Source organism: Pagrus major, chromosome 21 (genome assembly GCF_040436345.1).
Source record: "Pagrus major chromosome 21, Pma_NU_1.0".
In the NCBI taxonomy this organism is placed as follows: Eukaryota; Metazoa; Chordata; class Actinopteri; order Spariformes; family Sparidae; genus Pagrus; species Pagrus major.
Genome location: NC_133235.1, coordinates 24,053,358 through 24,077,421, shown reverse-complemented (window position 1 = coordinate 24,077,421; position 24,064 = coordinate 24,053,358). Strand labels below are relative to the sequence as shown.

Genomic DNA, 24,064 nt, shown 5'->3' with positions numbered 1-24,064 from the left:
AGGCTCCTGTGTGCGGGAGGAGGGCAGTCTGGTGTGTGCGCTCTGGACTTACGCAACAGAGGAGCTCCAGTCGGTGACGGGTTCTCGAGGCAAGGACAAAAATTAAAGCAGGCATTTTTTTTTCTTTCTTTTTTTTTTTTTTTTGTATTCCATTTTTGTCTAATCCCACTGATTTCTGAAGGGATTACCGGACCAATCATGATTGAGAGGCCGCTGGATCGCCTGACGCTGCCTGGACAGGGAGCCGAGTAGACAAGTGGCACAAGGATCCGGAGCTGACACTGAGAGATGTCATCTGGTCTCCTGCTCGCTGTTGTTGTTTGTGTTGTTGTTGTTCGCTGATCAAAGGAGGGAAAGTTGCTCCGTTTTTTTCTTTGCTTTTTACGTGACCGACCGGAGGATGCGCGCTGCTGCAACATCTGCACGGTTTCGTGCAGCTTTGCGCATTAATGGGAACTATTGCGCCTGATTGCATGGTAACTTTCTCACGATGAGCACCGCTGGAGTTGTGCTTTAAAGGACAATCCTCACTAAATATCCAGGTACGTTACTCACTGTGTGTGTCTTTGCCTGTTTATGTAACTAAATCTGGATCTCAAGAAGTGGATGTTGTGAAGCATACTTTCATTATATTTTCCTTAAATTGCCCTTTTTTGCAAGATATTCTGCAAATTATCTGCATTATATGACAAGATTTTATTATTCTTTAATGTCTTCAGGCTTAATAATTACATTTCTCTGCTCTCTTATTGCACAGATGACTGATTCACAGTGAAAGTTTTATTTTCATTTGGTATATCTGGTGAACAAAACGTTTTATAATATTGTTTATTCGTGCATGGGGCTCAGTTGCAGGCAGCAGTTGCTTATTCTCATTCTGACGGATTATCCTGTGCGCTGCAAAGTAATCAGTGGATAAGGCAACGTGACTGAATCCACATTACATATCTCCTCACCAGGCAGATCAGATAAAAAAAGTAGCCCGGTAATAGAAATGTAGAACAGTTGTAAGAGACGTGGTAAAAGATACATAACTTCTGTTTTATTATCTTCAGGATCTGTCTGGACTTTTCTGTGCATGACCAGCCAATGGAGGAAGAGAAGGTGGTTGATAATAACCAAGCACAATCCAGTTCCCCTGTACCCGCCAGCCTCCCCATCAACTGGGGCCTCATCACCGGTCCCGTCCAGCCCGTTCTCCCTGCACCGTCTCTGAGCACCCAGCTTCCTCCTCCTCAGAGCTCGGCGGTGCACTCGCTCCAGACGAAGGTGAAATCCCTCACGCAGAGGAGGACGAGAGGGAGAGACCGAGAGAAAGAAAGGTTGGACGCGGAGGTTCTGGTGAGCGGTCCGGCTGGGATTTCATCCGAAGTCTTCCTCAGACAGCGGCCCAGAGGAAAGGGTCAGGTGTCTCTGCCTTCTTCCTCCTGGCGATCGGGTGCTTCGAGGATCTTGAGCAGCAGTGATGAAGAGGAGGAGGTGGAGGTGCAAGTTAGGTTGGAGATCCACAGTCCTCCGGCTGATGCTAAAGGAGAGCAGGTGTTCCAGGAGGTAGAGGAAACTGAGGGGGAGAGTTCAGAAAGAAATTATGGTCAGCCTTGCGGGCTCGGGGAGGGCACCAGTCTGGAGAGTCTTCTGTCTGATAACTCGAGCAGCAGTAAGGATGACCCATCCCCTCCTTTTCCTCATCCTCCTCCTCTACCTGTGTTCTCCTCCTCATCTCCTGCTACCACCTCTGCTGCTGCAACATCCTCCAACTCCTCCTCCACGTCAACTAGACGCTGGGCACCACCCAAGGGCTTCTGGAGGGTGGCACGCCCCGAGACGTTGCTTCTTAACGGCGTCGGCCCCAACAACACCCCCCCCACTGTACCTCTGAAGGACCACACTCGAACAGAAGCGCTGGCGGGGCCTCAGAGGAAGCCCAGACACCAGGGCACCAGGAGCGATGCGGGTACTGCAGTGGATGAGTCCGATGAATCCTCCGAATTCAAGTACTCGGACAGCGTGGAGTCCTTCTTGGAAAGGTGCGAGCAGAAGGAGACAGACGGCAAAGGGATGTGCAGTTCGGACAGTTGGGAGAGCGTGTCTTCACAAAGCGGGGCAGTGTCTGCCGACGAGAGACTGAAGGTGAAGCAGAGGGCTTACGCCAAGTTAAGGGAAAGACAACAGAACTGCAGGGAGGAGCGAGAGCAGAGTGGAGAAGAAAGTGCCGGCTGTCATGAAGACACAACGTACAGGGTGGATTGTAAAGGTAGGTCTCTTGAGGGTGATGGGTAGAAGCTTGACTCAAGTGTTTGAGAGATCACCTTGGGATCGAGTCACAAGTTAGTTTGTAGGATACAAACGTCGGCACAAACTTTATCTTTTCCTAACCTCAACCAAAGTGCGAACCTGAGGCACGACATCCATCTGGGAAAGTCTTCCTTAGAAACTGTTTGGAAAAGGGAAGACCTTCATAAACGATTGGACCATCCGTCTATCATCGTCTATCACGGGCCAACTTCAGCCAATCCGATCAACTGTAGGAGCAAGCTGGTTAATCAAAATCTTCCCGAAGCCAGTCGAGAGAAGAGCGAAAAAATCCATCGTTAAAAGCCTTCAGCGCTGTTCTTTGCTCTTCTTTCAATGATATATACTCTTTAGTTCTGCTATAGCAGCTAGCTAACCCCTTGAGGAGCCGCCATTGTCGTGTCTCTGGCTGGTTGTCTCTAAAGCCGCCAGTTGTTCCTCAAGAGACACTAACCGTTTCAACTACCATGTGTTTCGGCACACGCTTGCAGCCTGGCGTGACGTAATAGCGTGATCTCGCAAATTCAGCTGACCAAAGTGCTTTTGTCACCTAAACCCAACCACAGACTTGGAAGCGAATCCTGGATCCTGGACACTGTACGCCCTCCATCCGCCCCGACCACCTCGCTCCCACTACAGAGCAGTTCACCAATGTAGTTTTTCATTAAGTCAAGATAGTCGTCCTGAGAGAAATGTGTGTTCCCTCCTCTTCGTCTTGAGGCGGTGTATTTTTAGTTTGCTGATGAAAGGATTGTGTTACATCGAAGGACAAAGTGTTTGTAAAGACACCGACTGTTAATCTGACTCTGCTCTGCTACATTCTGTTCAAAAAACACAAACAAAAACAGGCATTTGTTAACTTCAGGCAACAGACAACTCACATCTGTGCCTCAGAAATGGCAATTAAACATTATAAAGCTTTTTATAATGTTCGTATTTTGGCTGTCGTCCAGCTTCCGCAAAACCCATTCACAGTTCCTCGAACAAAGGCTTTATCTGTCTCCCTGTTACGTTAACTAGAAATACAAAATGTAACCTGGCTGATTCCCCCCGTTTTGAACAGATGTCAGATGTGCAGATGTGCATGCGGGTGTTGCTATTATTAGCAGTCAGAGCGGTGGGGGGAAGTGTCCCTGCTTTTGTATCTCTGTCTGTGTGCTAATGGACGTTTTTCATATGCATGTGCGGTGACAGATTAAGTATTTTCCCCATACTATAGAGTACAACGCTGTGTACGTCTCCTCTGTGCATGTGTCGATACGAGTGCAGTAAGTATTGCAAGACATGTGGGATAATCCATTATTATCAGGTGATTTTCTCCCTCTTGTCTCTGGGAAATCAGCCTTTATCTGACTCTCAGTAGTTGCATAACCTGTGTTTTTTTTTTTTGACTGACATTAAGGATCAGCGTGGATAACCTATTACACTGTCACTAAATCTAATGGTATAAAGCTTTATGAAAATCCTTATGATCATACATAGACCCAATTATTTTAATACCCGCATGTCCTTGTAATTCTGGCTGACGGCTCTCTTGGCAGCTTTGTTGCAAGTTGAATAAGAAATGAGCCTTTAATAAAGAATAAAATATGAATTATACACTAGATTAGCTTAGAGTACTTTTTAAAGCTTTTACACCAAGAGTTTTATTCGTATCAGATGTGCTGAAATTTGTACTTTTCCTGTTTTTTTACGCCAGTCGCAGGTGCTCACGGGGCGTCGGACAGCTCAGACTCATCCGTTCTCGCTCAGGAACTTGAACCCTATCTGAGGTGAGCAATGCAATCCCTCTTTAAGCGCTCGGCAGGGGCGGTGACATACAACTCCTATGCTCTATTTATATCCTCACCTCTCATAAATTCCAGTCTTACTGCCGCACACGTGGGAATTCAGAGTCTATTCTTTTTTTCCCCCAAGCTGCCGAACCCTGAACAAGCAAAACAAACAGGGTTTAATCATTTTCTAGAGGTGATGCAGGCATGAAATAGGATGTATTCATAGGGGAACATATGTATAAGATGCTGAATATTAATGAATTCTGATATTAAGCTCTCATTTGCAAGAGATTTGCAAAATGTGATATTTAACAATAGGGATAAATTGTTGGAGCTGAGACTCCAGACGGACTTTAGACCATTTTTAAAGCGGTCGTATTTTAAAGAAACGACATGTGACTCTCTGTAGAAAGATAGTTGATTGTTGAATCTCATCCGCAGATCATGAAATACTGACAAGAGCCCAACCGAACAGAACATAATGCAGAAAAAGATACTTGGGGTAATTTATAGTTATTAACTCCCAGTAAAGTTTAATGTTAAACTGCAAAATATCCTGCATTTATCTTGTTTGATCACCACATTTGAGGGATCATTGCAAAAAAAATTATATATTCTGTCTTTACAAGAATATCGGCTGTTATATCCATATCCGTATACCCAACACTTGATATTTTAGAGTGGTGGAGGGAGAAATATTCAGACTACTATTCAGAAGTAAAAGTACTTATACCACACCGTGAAAATACTCCATGACAAGTAAAAGTCCTTCATACGAAACCTTACTGAAGAAAAAATATTTAAGTATGTTTAACTACAAACTATCAGAAAGTACTCACTGTGCAGACGACTGTCTCCGCCATAATTTTACTCTTATATAAGATGTTTTTGGATTAATATTACTGCCGCATTAATGTGTATGTTGCATTTTACTGCTGTAGATGTTTGAGCTGATTTTAAGTACTTTATGTACTGCTGGGTAGTTTAATCTACAGCAATGCATCCTGTTCTATAAGATCATCATATTATGTTTGTAGCGCTGAAAACAGCCTGTTTTCATCTTTGTGACGATGCATTTTCCAGCTGATACAAGGGATTTTCGTTAGTTTGAGAAGGAAAATAATTTTCTCAACCCATAAAAATGAACATTTGATCTTTAAACGTATCGGAAACATTCAAAAATAAAAACAAAATTTGGAAATATATGTTTTTTTTACTGAACAGGAAGTGTAACTAGTTATTAGCTGTCAGACAAATGTATTGGAGTAAAAAATACAATATTTGCCTCCAGGATGTGTTGGACTAGAAGTATTTAGTTACATAGCATTGAATCATTATCATAAACATGCAGGATAAAACAGCTGGATACGGGCAACCGGCTGCTAATTATGTGTTGTTTGTCAAACACTGTCATGACAAACTGTAATCTATTGAAACATAATATGTTTTCCTCTTGATACACAGGAGAGAATGAATCACTCTCAGTCCATTACAAGGATAATCCACATGGCTGGTGTATCATGCTATCTTTATCACTGGGCCAGGGGATAAAGACGAGTACAGACGATGAAGCACAATGCAGAGCAGCTTAGCTGCTGGGCGTGAGGATAGATGGATGGATGGGTGACGTTTCTCTCTGCCGCTCACTACCACTGCCACACCCCAGTCTATCTATCTGATATTACATAAGGCGGCTTAGGAAGACGCAGCTTGATTCACTCTATGTTAAGTCATTCTGTGGGGAATATGATGTTGCTGGATATGTCACAACACGCAATAATCTTTGCACATTTATAGACTTCATTGAATATTACGTTTCACTCAGTCAGATACAGCCTAGTCTTCTGAACTCTATCCATTCCCTTCCCCGTTTTCATCTCAAAAATGACTTTATTTTCTCTTTTTCTCGAACATCAGGTCACTTCTTGTAATCACTGACGAGCTTCCACTGAGCCCACGACACGAGCAAGCCAAGCTTCTTCTGGAGCGAGCACGACTCAAGGCTCGCTCCAATCACGTTAAAGGCGATCGCCCCAGCAGACGCTCCCACTCTGATCAGAGATCAACCGTGTAAGTTGGCTACAGCTACTTCTGAGGGATATGACATCGTCACAAGTTAGATATTAGAGGCTGCGACTGCCCCACTTTTGCCAGTTTTGCATAGGCGTGCATGGGTATGACTCAGTGGTGTGACGTTAATAACTTTTCTGCAAATTGCGTTGGTGCTCCAACTACCTCTTTCTTTTAGTTTCCTGTTTATCCCTCAATTTCCCAACCATGTGTCTCGCTTATCTTTGTCTCTGCTATGCCTATCCTTCTCTGTGATTTGTAATTACAAAGACAGAGCTGACAATGTTGAGAAAATGTTCTGTGTTTATGTCATATTTGTCACACATTTTGTTCCTGAAATCAGCAGAAAACATTGACTATGCACAGCTAACCTGTTGTTAGGGTTAGGGTTGTGAAACGTACCTGCAGCAACTACATGTACTGTATGTGTCATTGCAATTTATTATGTCAAAAAATGAAAAAGGGCGCCATCTGAAATGCCCCCATCAGCATACGTAATTGTAATAAACGCTTTTATCTACCTGGTCTTTTCCTGAGAGATTCCTGACATTCAGTTTCCCTTTCATGCTCATTCTTGCTTTCATGTTGCCTCACTTCCAGAAGCTACTAGCTCACAAATGAATGAACTCACAGGGCGTCACATTTGCAATATATTAAACGCTTACATAAAATAATGTTAGGGTCTTTGGTGCTGATGGGCTTTCTGAAGTTTGTCTTTACTGACGTCCTCTTTGACAATCAGCAGGATAATTGATGCTGATCATGATCATGTGATTCAAAAGACATCAACTCTTAACTCCTCTCATCTTTGAAAAAAAAATCTTGATGTAGATGGCCCTTAACTTTCTTATATCCTTTGTGACCAAGGCGGTTCAGGTGCTGGTTCAGAGCCAGTTCCTAACTGATTCCAGATCAGCACCAACGCTTTTTGCTACGCTAAGACGAGGAACCACTTACGTCAGGGGCTATGTGCAGCGTTATCGTGACCAAGGGACAACTAAAACCGCTCATGCCAGCCATTTTTAAAAACAGAGCTAGTGTACAGAGTGTTCTGACTTATCCACGTGAGAATAAACACAATATTTTCTCTGTGGACACCAGCAGCAGTGGTCTGAGGACCAGTCACGTTTGGATGCCAGTGTAGTCATACAAAGCCAGGAGCAACACTTGTAAAGAGTCGATGTAGTCCGCCATAGTTGTCCCTAGCAATGCTGGGAAATTGGAGACATATACAATGACTGAATGATTTGACTCTACGGTGGCTCCCACCCCTGTGGAAAAGCAAAGCTTTGCAGGTTGAACTAACTCCGAAACAGCACTAGCACCAGCCTTTAAGCAGCACTTGTTTTGCTTTGGTCAGGAGGGGGTATTAGAGACAAAATAAAATGTCTTTAATATGCACTTCTGTGTTATTTCTTGCAGAAAGAAGCAGCAAGCTGAGTCTCCCCATCCAACGCAAGTACAGAAAGCTGTTCATACCAAAGAAGATGTTACAGCTCCAACTGTATCTGGTCCCCTCCTTGTCCCCAACCAAAAAGACACTTCCCCCGGAGAACAAGGTGTTCGATCCAAACGCTATGGTTGTTCGCCCACACGGGTACGCTTTGAGGATGAATCAGAGAAAGAAGCAGAGTCCCGGTACTTGGACAGGATGAGACAGCGAGGCAGGTCTGGGATGCCCAAGTCAAAGAGTAAAGAAAGTAATACAGATTCTAGCAGTAGTGGTTCAGAGAGGAGTCGAGGCCACCGAAGTGTCTCCATGCCGCCACCACAGAAGCAAGAAGATGTGGTTGTCAGTGGTGAACCCACAACAGTGATTAAAGAGATAATAGTGCTGGTGAAGAAATGTGAGGCATGTGGCTCTGTGGTCAGGGAACCTCAGCCTGTCTCATCAACCACAGACCTACAGAGCACTGAGCCACAGCATCCAGGCAACCCTGAGGAGCCACGAGGAAAAGCCGTTCCTCACTGGGTGCCTCCAAACAAGCCAGAGGCAAGTACTCGCCCCAAAGCTCCTCTAACCGTCACTTTTGCCGGAGCTTATGTGCTGGGGGAAAATAAAGAGAGCAGCACAGGGTGGAAGTCGTCAGGGTTTGGGAAACTCAGGAGAAGGAGCAGGAAAGGAGAGAGTCGACTGGAGTCTGGCCATGGTCCATACGGTCCATCCTGGGCTCAGCGGCGAAACTCTAATCCCAGGAACAGGGTCAACTTGAGCAGAGCTGTTTCCTTCGCCCCAGGTAGCCCCATCGCTCTGGAGCCACATTTACTCGAGGCCTCGGGTGGACAACCACCTGCCCCAGCGCTGCCTATAAAGTCAGCCCTAAAGTCAAGTTCAAGAAACCGCTCTGCTGCAGGTCAATCCACGGTTCAGTTTCAGATGACCTCAAATCAGGGAGGTGAGGGAGGATCCCAGGTCCTTTTGGACTCTCCAGAGGCAAGAAGGGAGTCTCCAGCGGCTTTAACCCAAGGGACCCCTGCAACAAGTAACCCAGTGCCCTGTATCAGGCCCTCCACCCTGAGGTACTCCCCAGCCCGAATCACCACTGACCTGCCAGCTGCTGAACTCTGGGATGCCACTCCAGATGGGACAGGTGAGTGGTAATCTGTCAGTTATTTTCACAAATTACTGATTAAATGTTTACTCTATAAAATGTTAAGAAATAGTGAAAAATGCTCATAATTTTCCCAGAACCCAAACTGATGACCACTTGATTACTTATCACACAGAACAGAAGATAATATTTTAAGTGATTCTTTGACATCAGCCTTTTCACCAGCAGGTCTGAGTGGAGACCTCGGTTCTGGTTCTGAGTGTCGCCCTGCTCTGCGCGGCCTGGCTATGTCCCGGGCAGAGGACCTCAGGGCTGAGCTGCTGAGAGCAGAACATTTGAAAGCCGAGGCCATATGGGAGGAAAACTCTGACGGGTCCAGGTAAGCCAAGATAACAGCGCTCTTATGATGGCTTAGAAAATAAATCCCTCGCCCCCACCAACGCTGTTCCCAAAGCAACTTGAGCGTGCCAGACTGGTAGCAGTTAGGAGATTAAAACCCTGACCTACACTCCGCAGGATGTTATTGTTAAAAATATTCTGTGATCATCAAGGCAATCCTGCCCTCTTCTGGTAATGAAAAGCCCTATTCATTGAGGCCAGAGTGATTAAATCATTAGCAAAGTAAGCATTTTACCAGCTCTTGGTGTGTTGATTGTCAGTTTTTTCAGTCTATATCATTTATCATTGTTTTGTAAATGGATATATTGAAGTTTTACATTTCTTTATGTTTATGTTTATGTTACTTTATGTTTCTTTAGGTACATTTTTTTTATTTTGTCATTGCAACACTGTGCTTATGCTCTGGTTAGGTTTAGGCACAAGCACCACTTGGTTAGGGTTAGCAAAAGATCATTTTTCAGCTTAAAATACCTGCTTTGGTCACCACAAACACAGCTGGAGATTTCACCGGATCCCTTTAAAAACAAGCAGTGTTGTCGGCAAAAACAAGACTTGAAATCGTCCCAAGGTCTCCTTAAAAATATCCTGTCGTTTCACACTTGCAAATGCTGAAACGTAGACTTGAACTGCTGTCACTGGCTTAGCAGAACTCAAACTGCTGACACCTCCACAACTATCCCCCTCACCTCTCATCAGATCATAAACATGTAATGTGAACGTGATATGACACGTATTGTAGAAATGTTAATATGTTACATAGCCTATGACACGATCACGTGTGCCAGCATTAGCTCATCCAGGGGACTGGGCTGAAAAACATTAATTGCTTTGCATTTACAGAAAGCTGGATGGACGGCCGAAGCTCTTCCTGCGTCGCTTCTTTTCCTCCATCGGTCTGAACAGCGTTGGTCGACTGGTGAAAGGAGGCCGCTCCAGCAGCATGGAGCAGCTCAGTTTACCCACCGCCCCCCGGGTCGGCTCCGCTTCTCCGAGCCCCACACGCAGACCGCAGCCTACCATCCGCATCCAGAGGACGCCCTCACTGCAAACCCTGCACACGGTGAGAAAGAGCAGCGGGTAGTGCTCGGTCATTGTCTTTTGTTTTATTTCTCCACATCAAATAGATGCGATTTTGCACCTCAAAAAGGTAGGCCGTGGGGAGAAAACATCTTATTTACATTTCTTTAAACTTCCAGTTCGGCTTTGAAGTTGCCTCTCACTGCTTATTTGCCACAGTGGACCGACCGAGGCTTTGAAGTATTACCAACCTCTCTGCCCGACACTGGGAGCACAAATAATGCATTCCAGGTTGTCCGTGTTTCCTTCCACTTTCTCTGGAAGCCGGCCTTGTTGTCCTCTTGGCAGCTGCATGAGTGCACGAAACAGACGTAAACAACTTTCTTTTCCAGCCAATCACAGCCTCTATTAGCATATTGTGCGAGCGGTGCCAAGCACACACTTGTTAGTTTTGGAGGGGTGTCGCAGCCAAAAAGTTACACTTCCAAAGGCTGATCTGGTGAATTTTGCCAGGATGAAAAACACTATGTGTGACAGTGCCATTTATTTGCCACTAGGTGCTGCCACTGGCCCAACTGCGCAAAGCTTCCTCTGTGCAGAGTTTAGAGAGAAGAACTGAGCGTTCAACGATACTGGGAGAGGTGCAGATACCGTATGGTCTGGCACCCAGGTAAGTGTAAAAAAGAAAGTAGAGAAAAGAACATGTACTAAGATATTTTACTCGATCGGTTTACTTATGACTAGAGCTGAATTTCTGTTGTTACAGCCCTGAAAGCCCTCAGCTCGAGCTACACAGGGCTCTGAGTGTCGAAGACGTACTTCCCTCCAGAATCGTGCGTCCGGTGGGCCGGGCTACCCAGGCTTTCTCTGATGGGACCCTCCTCCTGGAGCTCACCAGACCCCCAAATGGTCCCTTTGGTTTCGTCATTTCAAGGGGCAAAGGTCGACCAGACACGGGTAACTTTTTTAATCCTAATTATCTTGGTACTGTTTGACATATAGAGTTTGGTTTTGCAGTTTTGGTGGTTGCTTTACAACCTTAGATAACTGCCAGCCTTATTGTCCAGAGCCTGACTGATGTTTCACCTATCACATATATATCGGCAAATATATTGTTCAATGTGCACCGATAGGAAAACATTTTTTTACAGAACATAAAGCAGAAAGAGATACTTAATAATGTGTGTTTATATAAGAATATCGGCAGGTATATCAATGTCAGAATTTATTTTCTCCCCAATATCGGTATCGGCCCTGAAAATCCAGCATCAGTTAGCCTGTAGATAAGAGAAAATAAATAAAATACCTTTGTTCAGATATAAATTTTGCCTTTGGCTTTACTGTTAACAAAGGCAATCAAACATAATCAGATACATCATCCAAAATGTGAAAATGTAGGGACGATTTTGCAGAAATTCTGTTACATATTCAAATTAATATCTGTAAAAATATCGAATGATGTTCTCTTGTTTCCCTCCAGGTGTATATGTAGAGAAAGTGGGCGACGGTAGTGGAGAAGGCCCCTACATCGGTCTCCTCGGCGTCGGCGATGAGATCCTACAGGTGAACGGAGAGGCGGTGGCCGGCCTCAGTCTGGACCAGGTGACGCGGCTCATGACCCGGGAAAGCACCGCTTCTCTTCGGATCATGCCGGCCCGACGCAGCCAGCGCTGACTGGGAGTAGATGGCACGGCGCCCATTTCTGGATTGTAACTCGCCACTTTAAAAACACTGCTGATGGACCGAAACCTGTGGTAGACGTGAGATACTCAGTGTATATTTCATGTGAAACACATATCAAAATGGCTGCTTAGGATAACAGGGTTTAGAGGTTCATTTCCTATTAGTGCAAAACAATACGACACTGCAAGGGACTTGGATTTCATTGACACATCGTAAAAACAACCAAATGACACATCGAAAACCAAACATATTCAGTTGTAGAGGAGTATGCTAGCTAGAAACTGGATATCAGAGTATATATTTTGATTTTAATACGAGGTAAAGACTAGAAGTACTGATTCAAATCCAGCATGACTATGTATGTTTGTTCTTTATGGTCACAAATGGATGAACAGAGATAATTTCATTCATGAAGTAGCTCCGTCTTAAAAAGCAAACTGCATTTATATTAACTTTGCTATTTGACAATCAAAAAAAAAAAAAAGACGACAGCACTTCTCTTTTGTTCTGAATGTGATTTATTTTGCTGTTAGCAGCACACAGTAGACAGTATAACACCCTAAATGCTTAGTGGGTGGATCTGTATTTTGTCACACGTTTTAAATGTTGCACAGATCTGTTCCCCTCAATCTCGTTGATTTTTTCAGATGATTGACACGTGTAAGGATGTGCCACAAACGTCATCTTGTCCCACGAGACCCTCAAACTGAAGAGCGACCTGCACACGCACAAAAAGCTTTTTATTTCACCTTTTTTTTTATTTAAAAGTGCCCTCTATTGCATTGCAACACACACACAAAAACAACTAATCATCTTTCTCTCTTATTTTTCTTCATTGGATCATATTTCCCTGCTGCTCTGCACGATCATTTCATTTTTACTTGTGCTGTATCACCCACTGCTTCATGAGATTGACGCTGGTTTGCATCTAAATAAAAAGTCTTTTATTTTGTCAAACCTTTATTGCTGAATGTAACGCATTAACTACAAGGAGATTACAATTTTCGTCACATTGTTCTGTATCCATTCAGTTAGATGCATGAACAATATGTAGACTCATAATATGAACTGCTCATATTTATTTATTTAGTCTTAATTTGACGGTAAAAGCTACACTGATGTGTCAGTTTGTCTGATTTTATTGGCCGATGTCACACGATATTAAACTTTTTTGCAGAACATAATGCAGACAAATATGCTCGGGGTATAATGATTAAATTACCTGTTAATTTTTCTGATTCAGGACACTGAAATCATGTCGGACAATAAGGTTTATTGTTAAACTGTCACATATCCTGCCTCTCTTATTTGTCTTAATGTTTGATAACCACATTTCAGGGATCATTGGAGAAAAATGTGTTTGTTTTCTACAATGCTGACACTTTTTACTCCCTAATTGGCCCCAAAAGTCCTGAATCCTGGTAAAAAAAAAAAAAAAAGAAAACCTTAAAAACTTAAATTGCACATTTTGCATCATTAATTTGGACCCAAAGTATTAGTGCTGAGTGCTCCTCACCAATAATGATAACAATAAAAAAAAAAAAAAAAAAACTCTTGGCACAGTTGCAGTTTCCTTCCTCCATAAACTCTTAAAGGGATTATGTCAGGCTGCTGTGTGAGCACAGGATGTATAAGATGATGGTCGTGACTGCTGCCTGAACAGCTTCAACAGGTCTGTTTAAGGGGTCGTGACTAATTGTGGGGCTCTTTACCTTATTAGAAATCTATCTATCCATCTATCTATCCATCTATCTATCTATCTATCTATCTATCTATAGATCTATTTCACTACATTTATGTGATTATTCAAAGCTCATAAATGTATTTGACTGTAAGCTGTGTGGAAGATCCGTTATTAGGATGTACCTGCTACCATTTAGACAGGCCTGAACGCGCTCTGATAGCGCGCAGCTCGTTTATCTGATGCGACCAGGAGCCGATACGCGTTTATCTCCCGCAGCCACGACTCCCTGCGTTGGACCCCGAGGGAACCGCCGTCCAAACACAAACACTGACACGCAACAGCGCGTCTATTTATTTATCTAGCTATCCATTTATTTCATTATTTATTCCCCTGGATCGATAAATACTCATGTCCCCCATTCAATTAAGGGGTCGTTATCGCAATTACACCCTCGTCATTTTCTTTTTCTATGTAGGCCTATCAGTGGGCTACATCCTGCCTCAAGGCGCAGAAATGGATATGGAGGAATGGATATACTCTTTTTTTTAAAAAAAGATAAAAAATAAAAATGAATAAGATAGACAACCCTCTGCTATCATTCGTTATCTTAATGCTGGATAAATGGGCTTAGTGACAGAAAAAAAACCTTTGTTGGAAATATAAATAGGTCACAAGCTTAACCTGCGCTTTTGTTTCTTCCATCAAAAAAAAAAAAAAAAAAAAAAATTAAAACACCTCAGCTATAGCTCGGGCTACAGTACACCACCTCACGTTGTTACAGGCCGTTGCGCTGTGCCTGTTTGCCTTTTTTTTTTTTTTTTTAATGCTTTGCCCTCCACAAGCCTATATAGCCCACGACAGCCAAATAATAATGAATCATTTCATAAATAATGGGTTTAGGGGCTTATCGGGAATGAAGAGGCCGCTGCCGTGCGCTTATCTCACTCGGCCACATTGCGGCCTGTGTTCCGCTCCCCATACTGAGGAGCGCACTGGATGCGGCGAGGAATAACTCAGCTACACACACACACACATACACACACACACTCACACACACATATACACACTGCTCCACAACTGGCAGAAAAAAAAAGAAAAAAAAACCTCAGACATGGATGACCCACTCACAAAATGGCTCCACTTACACAGTAACATCAACAACACGGCTGGAGCGGTAAGTGCGAAAAAAAATACATGTCTTTTATTTAAAAGCAGCATGTCAGTTGTTCCTTAAACGCTGTAATTGGATTTCTATCGGCTGATTTTTTATTGGTGTTACGTGCGAAATATTTAGCCTTCATTTTCCCGCTATTGTCCGATCGGATGGGTTAAAGACTTGTCGCCTCCGGGAGGTAATAACGGATGCGAGGCCTTGTTGGAGAATTCCCACAAATAAAAGTGCGCTTTTTTTTTGTTTGGAATCGACGCTCTGTTGTTCGTTTTGTAAATCATATTTTTAGGGCATTTACTGAATTAATTACGCACTAAAAAAACACCTAACGCTGTTGTGTGCTGGATTGAATGTGACAAGGCGTTGATGTTTCGGCTTTGACAACAACAGCTCTGTGGCCTACACCACCACAAAACAACAACAAGATGAAGAAAAAAAATCACACAACCTGCTCTGACAATCCGTGTCGACGAAAACGATCAGGTCCAAGCGATTTTTGGACGCTTCACGCGGTTATTTCTGGATTTGCTGAAGGTTAGGGGGGGAAAAAAACATGGAGGAATTTTATTTCGACGAAGGAATGAACGCTCTCTTCGTGCCGTGGTGCTGGCATCCACGATTTAACACCATTTCACCAGCGAATAAACCAAAAAATACGCTTCCAGTCTTGTTCGACTGCGTTTTTACGCAGAGCGCAATGTACATTTAGGTGCGAGCTTATAACGGCATGAACTGTGCTGAAGGCCAAGCGAGCTGCAGATAAGAGATTCACACGCATGCATGCAGAAACACCACAAGATAAAGCTCAAAGTTAGCGTTTGAGAAATTGTAATAAAAATGTTTATGACTGTAAAATCAGCCTTAAGAGAGAAAAACTGGATTGTTGTCATTTTCCAGCCGGTTTAACTTCAAGAAGAGTCTCAAACCTTCAACAGCTCATTAAAAATAGTCGAGAATTAAATACGTTTTATATTTATTTGTCACATAACATTACTGTCATCGTTTATCTTATTAAAATATTTAAGAAAATGTAATAATTGAGAAGAATAATTAATGTAGCCAGCGAGCAACTAACAGGATATAATCTCTCTTTCTTACACTGTTTTGTTAGAAGTCTGCAATGACAGCAATAATTCTAATAATAATAATAATAATAATAATAATAATAATAATAATAATAATAAAAATGATAAATTAATTTTTATGCCATCATATTTACTGCATGGGGAGCAAAAAGCTTGATTATTTATCTGCCACATTTTTCTCCTGATCAATGTTTTTTAATCGAAAGGAAATCTTATTGTAGGACGTAGAGGACTCGAGCGAGTGGTGACGCTATCAAAATGATGGAAAAACGGCAGCCGGAGCTTTGTCCCGGGAGTCCCGATGCAGAGTCCGGTCCTGGAAAGCGAGAGGACTCCTCCATCATCTCCAGACTGAACGGATGCAAGGAGCACGAGGAGCCGAGGAGGGGGGTGGTGGAGAAGGAGGAGGAGGAGGAGGAGGAGGGGGAGGAGAAGGAGAAGGAGAGGGAGAGGGAGAGGGGAGGGCGCTTCAAGGGGGTTGAGGAGACGGATGACGTTCCTCTGCAGAACTCGAGCAACGGGACCAGCATCAGCATCATCATCAACGGCGTTGCCAAGGAAACTGCCTCTCACAACGCCCTTGACCTGAAAAGGGAAGTGCCGGTGATCGAGCTCTCCAGGAGGGACGCTATAAAAGCGGTGGAGCAGAGGACTGAGAGCCATTTGGTGCCGATCACGGAACTTCGCAGACCTCCACCGCTGCCGCTGCCGCCGCCGCAACGAGACGACGCTCGAATGGTCCAACTGAGCCCAAACGCGTTCCCTGTCCCGGCCCGGGCGATGCTCTACAACCTGGCGCAGCCTCTCGCCGCCATCAACAGGTAAAGGTGGAGGCGGAGGAAAAAAAAAGAGGGGGTAATCGTGTAGTTTCGTGAATGCACGTTTCATTTTAATCATCGTGGCTGTCACTGTGGAAAGTTAAGAGATGTGTGGCTGCACTTCAGGCCTGTGGCCCTGCAGAGATAGGTGTGAATGGATGCTTGCTTGAGTTAACATGTTGAAGTTATTAAGCTTGTGTGTGCCTGTGTATGAGCCAGTAATTGTGTGTGTGTGTGTGTGTGTGTGTGTGTGTGTGTGTGTGTGTGCTCCTGCTGCAAAGAGTGGAAGGTGGTAAGGGTTATGTGCAATGAAGTAAAAGCTGAAACTCCTGTTTTCTCACATACCTGCACCTTTTGTCTGTTTTCTGTTGCTGAAGTCTCGGAGGGGAGTCGGAGCAGTACAGCATGTACCCCAGCAACAGGGTAAAGCGCCGCCCGGCGCCTTATGAGGTTGAACTCGACGAGGGTAGGCGCATTTTAGATCTTTATAAGTATGGTAAGACGCACTTCTGCTGTGTCCTCCTTTTTGCCAATTTAGTTCCCCTGAATGTCTCCTCCTCATCTCCATTGTCATTCATCCACTGACATGGACCTACACTGTACCTCATCTGAGTGTTGCAGAAGATGCCGTGCAAAAAGAGAAAAATTCAGCCCAAGTGTTTAACCCAGAGGAATAAACGCATCATAATTCATGGCATAAATGAATGCACGCTAATCAGAGTGTCAAATACATGTACCTGCATGCCATTAAAGTAAGCTCTTTTCAGGCGGATTTGGGGTTTATTTCATTTGAAACATCCTTTCCACCGCTGCCCACTCGGTGCCATATACAGGGGTGGAGGATGGGGGTGCTGCTGCCTCCATGCCAAGGTTTTACTGCAGAGTGGGCTGAAGGATTAAGATAGACTGGGTGTGTTCCAGGGGCGACAATAGCCTGGAAGACACCATTGTTGGGGGTGGGAGGATGTGTGTACCTGCAGCGGGGCATTTTATCATACCTAAATAAATAAAAAAAAGTACATAGAATATGGAACAGGGAGCACACAGGCTCCCTCACACCCTATCATGGGGGTTGGCATGCCAAACCAACCATTTTTCTTGTCTCGCATTTGCATAGTATTTGGCACCCAGCATTTCGTACTCATTTCTGCAAGCCTTTAGTTTCTACTCCATCATCTAAAACTCCATGGTTGTACGGAGGACAATTTTGCAACTTTATTCTGTAGGATTATTCGACTTTTTTTGATTTTACCGACAAGCACATTGTTTTTAACAAAACCTCAAAATGTGCATCTGTTCTCCTGCCAGTACTTCTTCCATTTATATTCGTAATGCTTTACTGCATTATCTGTTCCAGCTCTGCATTTCATGATATTTGTGTTACCGTCTCCTTTCCACGCCTCCTCTCCTTACTCTCTCCGTGTCTGTGTCTTTTCCTCCCTGTCCCTCTGCTAGCTGGCCAGCCAAAGATTGTACGCCGTATCTTCACAAACAGTCGTGAACGTTGGCGGCAGCAGAACGTAAACGGGGCGTTTGCGGAGCTTCGCAAACTCATCCCCACTCACCCCCCGGACAAGAAGCTGAGCAAGAATGAGATCCTGCGGCTCGCCATGAAGTACATCAGCTTCCTCTCCAACCTCCTGGAGGACCAAGACGGGGGGAGGAACGTTGGCAGCACAACTGATGGGGAAACTGGGCTGCTGGTTGGGGCCCACGAGGGGGGCCCGCAGGGTGGACCACATCAGGACACAGTGGTGGGCCTGGCCAGGGACGATCTCCTAGAGACAATGTCGCCAGGCTCCAGCTGTGGAAGCCTGCCTGATGGCGATGCCGAGGGCAGTCCTGAGAGCTTTATGGAGGACCAGGACTCACCTCCAGCTCCAAGGACTCTTACGGCTTCACGCGGGCCCCCTCTTCATCTAGCTGCTAGGGATCTGAGGCGCAATGGACGCCCTTTAGACGGCTCCAGTCGCCGATGATGCTGATGCCAAAAGACCACGGACACAACACCTGAGACTGAAAGAGAAGAGTGAGAGGGACTAAAAGAGAGGTGGATATGCTCAGGACCTGTTAGCTTTGAGTTGTCAGTGTAGGAAGGAGAATGAAGCTCCGCGTAGTGAGATAGTGGTGTCCGAACTGGATCATGAGTACGTTCCTGTCTCCACACTACACCCGAGGCGGCACTGATGATGGTTTTGATTGGTGATTGGTTGAATTTGATCCGACAAAAAGACTTGTAAATTCTGCATGTCTCATGTCTTCGGCTGACCTGCGGATCATGACTTTCCGTGTTTTCAAAGCCCAAAGACTGGATACTCTAAAAAATAAAACACGCATACAAAAAAAGAACTAAAGAAACAAGCAAACGAAACGAGACAAAACCAAACAAAAATCAATCAAGAGACACTTAGAAAAGATTTTTGATGCGTAAAAGGAAGTTTAAATCAATGCTTCGTTAATGATACTATTGATTACACTGTGGTGCAGCCAGAATAGATCCTAGAGTGCTGCTTCTAAAACATTAATGAATAAACCCAAGAGATTTATGCCCAGCAGACCTGATGTGTTAGAATAACGACACAGAAGCAAGTTTGCCTCAGTTGGAGGCCGTAAATGAACCGATCGGACTCTATTGTACCCATGCAGTCGCATATGTATTGTAAATAGCATCATATTTCCACTGCACAATGTTAACAACAGTGACTCGAGTTCAAGTCATGTGGTTTTAAGATGTACCGTAGCGTGTTTTGTCAATGGGTTTACAAGCAAAACGGGTCTTTTAGGAGACACGAGGAGAGAAGAGACGAGATGAAACTCAGAGGGCAAAGCAAGCGACCGAACGTATAGTACATCAAATGTGGTACCATTTAATTCTGTTTCACGTTTGGTGATGAGAAAGCGACACCAAATATGGCGACAGACGAGTTTGAACAATTTCACTGCCTGGAATGAATATTTGAAATTGCTGTGGAGGTACAAAGACATGCAGTGTTTCTTAAAGTGTACAAAATATGGGTCGTATGATAACATGAAATGACTCATGCAGTCTTTTTGATATGAATGTTTCAGTGTTTTTTTTTTGTTTTTGTTTTTTTTAACTGTAATGCAGTTGTAGTTTAGTAAGGTACACAAATAAATCCCTTCATTGCCGCATTTCACGTATACACATACACACACATGCACGCGCGCACACACACACCACACACTGTTAATATCATAACAACACCAGCAGTTTTCTGACAAATGAAGTTAAGTATTGCTCACTGTTGTTGGTTTTTCTGCTTTTTCAGCAGGACCTAGTAGCCTATATTGGTACCTTTGGTAACTATGGTATTTTATGAATTGCAGTAAAGGGACATTGTACGTTTGGTAATGACATATTTGTTGTATGATAGCTGTATCTATAAATATATCCAATGTTAAAATCGATGAATTTTATACAAAACCCCTGAATAAAACACGCAGAGGAAAAGTCTTGTAAGCCTATTGTGGGTCTATTCAATTCCTTCATTGTGCAAGAAACTGAGACACGACACATTTTTTGCCACACTTTCATCATATATGACAAATCTTATACCTTTGACACACTTACTCACAATTACATAACCTCAAATTCCTGGAGGCAACTGTTCCCCGCCTTATCTGTACAGATTGTATAGCTTTCAACCACAACCTCCTCATGAAACTCCCCCAATGAACGCTGGAATCCTCACTTCCTCCCAACAAGTGACAACTTCCTGTCGAGGTTAACGTGGCTCGGTGACCTGCAGGATATCCTGCCATTGTGAAAGTGGTTTCGACAGCCTCCGCTGCACTCGTTTGCCCGCTGTCGTGTCTGAACAAACTGTGAAACAGCCAGCCACGCCGGTCGAGACTCCCACTGCCCCGAAAGTTATTCACTTACGCCGCCGAAAAGTTATGTGGTCGTTAATAGGAAATTAGCAGAGCGGCTGTAGCTTTTCCACAGAAATGCTACTTTTTCTGAAGTCCCTGTATTCCAATACTCACAGCAGACTTTGCCACCAGTGCCACCGCTACTACTACTACAGCTCTTAGACATTTCTTCAAAACTATAATTGCTTCCAGAGAGCATCAGAGACATCCAGGTGTTCGGAGACCTCTCCTGCGCTCCGCTCTGGCTGTGCTGGGACTGACTGGGGGGCTCTCTGGGTTAATGCCTGCCAAACATTTTTTACCTGCTTCAGTGTTCCTCGCTCTCCAAAAAACACACAGACTCACAAAAAGAGAGGGATACAGGGAGTGTATATGAGGGATTGAAAGGGAGGGAATGAGAGGAGGCTTGTGCCTGTACGCGTGTGCGTGTGTATGTACATGTTTGTGTGTTTGTGAGCCCGGGCTTATGTGAGTGTGTATGCGCTCACTCTGCATAGATCTGTGTGTGTGTGTGTGTGTGAGTGAGCTGGCGTGTGTGTGTGTGTGTGTGTGTGTGTGTTTATCAGCTCAGTGCAGATGGGTGGCAGAGTGGCTCTTGCAGCCAAATGATTCAGTATGCTAATGAGTTGTTATCTGTGGCGCTGCAGGAACAATATACTGTCTTTCTCACAGTGGGAATCCAGCCTGCTGGGAACAGATTACACTGCACACACCGCCAAGGTAGTTATTTATATTTTCACACAGAGTAGTAGAAAATACATAAATGCACACACACACACAGACACACATCCACAGATAGGCCTATAAACAAACAAGCAAAATAACATTTTAACACACACACACATCACCACCAACAGCAGCATAAATAAGGTGGAAACTTGAGGTAAATTTATGTCCTTCACCAGTAGATGGAGATGTCATTCAGGGCTTTCCTCACATTATTATGTTTCTCTTCAATATTACATATGCTCTTAATTAAAGTTAACTTTCAATTTTCCGCGAATGTTTTTATTTCCAATCAATAAAGCCTCTCCAATTGAGATTTTAGCTTAAAAGACCCAAACTAAGATGAAAAATAAGCTCCTTCCAGTCTGGTTAAAAATGATGAAATCAGTCGCAAAACTCACTCCAGAATAGCATTTTTAAAATTCCGGGCAAAATTCACATACATATTATATTTAATTACACGTGTAATCTCGGTTTATTTCTATCGTTTTGACTTTAAAGTCACTGACAGACGCTGGATCGGGAAGAAAAAGGTATCACCTGCTTTTTTAATTAATCTAAAGACACGGATGAACATAAAAACAGGTCTTTGATGATGTTTATTTGGACGTGATTAAAAAGGTAATTCCCTCATTTTTATTATGTCACAGTATTTAATGATATAGTAATTATATGTTATGTGCCACTGGCTATATCTTCTTTAAGTGTACACTCTAAACTGTGTGTCTCCTTGAGGGAAACAGAGGAAATGTGCATGATCTGTGGAGCAAATTCAACAAAGAAAAACTACAATATTTATATTTTTTATAAATATGAATGAGACGTGCGTACACGTTAGCAACTATTGGTGTATTGTGTTGTTAAATGGCTATGAAATTCCCAGATGTTCATTGCTTTAATGTCATTTAAAAATCAATGTGTAAGAGAAGACTTGGAGAATAATTTGACATATGATATTAAATTTAAAGCGTTTTGATGTAGAAGTCTAAACTCAAGAAGGCAAAGGTAGGATTACATTTCAGAGGAAAAATTAAACATCACTTATTATCACTCAAAAACACACCTTAACATGTAGATAAAATGATTTAATGTGAACCAAAAAAATGTCCAAGCAGCTAAAAACATAACAATATTAATATTAGAAACAACATATCTTTTAGGAGGTAAAATGTATATGCAAGAGAAGAAATAGACTTATAGTGCTTGAATATTTTTATTCCAATTACTGAAGATTTTAGGCAAAGTTACTCAAAAACAGGCTTTTGTGTTTTTCAAAGATTAACTGTTTCTGTATATCTTCTTATGTAATAAATATAACGCTACGCAATGAAGGATCTTTTCAATGAATGTAATGTCATCTCCTCTTTTTAAATTATAGCACAACATAAAAATGTCTCAGTAACCTCTCAGGGGAAAAAAAAAAACAAAACGCAATGTATCTTCTAGATGGATTACTGAGAGAAGAATTGACTGTTTGGAGTCTAATGAGATATTGCTTTTGTAAAAGTCAATGCTATTTTTCATACAGTGTGGGGACACCAGAGGATAATTTACAGTGCATTCATCTCTCTCTGCTGCAGAGGGTTATCCTCCCTGTTCAGTGGTGAAGCCGTCAGTCTGTTGTTATGTTACGTCAGTGAGGCATTACTTCTTACTTGTGGGTGATGATTTTGAAAAAACCCAAATGAACTGTCAATCCGTGCTCATAATTAGAGAGACAGCAAGGATTTCTATTCCTGTTCCTGCCGCTGTCTCTGCGCTGTGCTGCCTTAAAGGCCTGCTAAATAACCAAATTAATGTTACCAACGAAATTCAGGAATTTCAGCAGCTGTGGTGAATTGAGGGTCAACAAGAATTACCTTTAACATCCTGCAGTGTGAATGGTTTCTGCATTAAAGGCTTTTTCTGCTATTGTTGTCGGTCAATAAGGGGACATGAACGTGTCTAGTATTAATTTGTTGGTTTTTTGTGAATTTATATTGTATTCATTTGGAATATAGAACATAAAAAAGAGAAAGGGAAAACAGATTGAAGAATATTGTGTACTCAAAATAAAAAATATTTATGATATATTTAGTTTCAGTCTTTGTCAATTTGTCAACCCAACAACCACAAGGAGGCATGGGTGTGTATGTTTTTGTATGACATCTATGTGGCTGTGAGTCAGTTGCCTTCACGAAGTGTTGTGTTTATATTTTAATACCTATTCTGAACTTACTGGATCTTGTCTCTGACAAATACCCCTGTAGTGTAATGTAAAAAAAAAGAAAAACAAACTGATACTGAAAGTAATAAAAACTAAACTCAAACTAAATATTAAAAAACTGAAATGAGCAAACTAACTGAAATGAAACTGATGTAAAAACAAAATTAAAATGAAAACTTATCATTAATACAATATCTCTATATAAAGCCTCTCCAATGCCTCTTCACAAACCTTGGGCACCTCACACCCTCTAGTGGGAAATAAATGCAATCATGGATTATTACTCCAATTGTTTCCCGATGTGGATTGGCCTCACTGACGGAGCTTATCTCTTCTAATTGCAATGACTAATGGCTTACAAATTAGCTTCTAGTTCTGCTTTCTAAATAAATAAAACTCAAGGGTCATCCATTTCAAGCGTAGCCATTTTTAATGCATTGTTACAAAGAACTGAAGTGTTGCATGCAGCAGTTTAACCAAGCCTCACATATCTCCAAATACAGCAAGGCAAGCAAAAGCATTTTGTTTGATTAGAACGACAGCAGAGCAGAGCGTGAGCGTGAGCGTATACCGAAGCAGCAGTATATTTAGGCGAATCACATGAATTTGACAGAATAGTGCAATAGGCTGAAGGTTGAGCAGAGTCTACAAGAAGATCCAATCAGAGCTCATTCAAAGGTCACAGGTCGCGG

At 43.0% G+C, this 24,064-nt stretch overlaps 2 protein-coding genes across 3 annotated transcripts; both read left to right on the top strand.

Moving 5' to 3' along the window:
- The first annotated feature begins 192 nt into the window (after positions 1 to 192).
- On the top strand, positions 193 to 12,745 carry LOC141016442 (uncharacterized). Its single transcript, XM_073490808.1, has 10 exons — positions 193 to 542; positions 1,056 to 2,254; positions 3,992 to 4,064; positions 5,985 to 6,137; positions 7,560 to 8,728; positions 8,918 to 9,068; positions 9,929 to 10,148; positions 10,663 to 10,775; positions 10,872 to 11,062; positions 11,586 to 12,745. Exons 2-10 carry the CDS (start codon positions 1,090 to 1,092, stop codon positions 11,777 to 11,779), a joined length of 3,429 nt encoding a protein of 1,142 aa, XP_073346909.1. The 5' UTR covers positions 193 to 542; positions 1,056 to 1,089; the 3' UTR covers positions 11,780 to 12,745.
- A 1,762-nt stretch (positions 12,746 to 14,507) lies between these two features.
- LOC141016445 (T-cell acute lymphocytic leukemia protein 1) lies at positions 14,508 to 20,027 on the top strand. 2 transcript variants are annotated; one of them, XM_073490813.1, is made up of 4 exons: positions 14,508 to 14,646; positions 15,950 to 16,549; positions 16,924 to 17,012; positions 18,002 to 20,027. In XM_073490813.1, exons 2-4 carry the CDS (start codon positions 15,987 to 15,989, stop codon positions 18,523 to 18,525), a joined length of 1,176 nt encoding a protein of 391 aa, XP_073346914.1. In that variant the 5' UTR covers positions 14,508 to 14,646; positions 15,950 to 15,986; the 3' UTR covers positions 18,526 to 20,027. The 2 variants fall into 2 exon arrangements, with proteins under 2 accessions (XP_073346914.1, XP_073346913.1); XM_073490812.1 differs by having other exon boundaries at positions 14,531 to 14,646; positions 16,924 to 17,042.
- Positions 20,028 to 24,064: the final 4,037 nt, after the last annotated feature.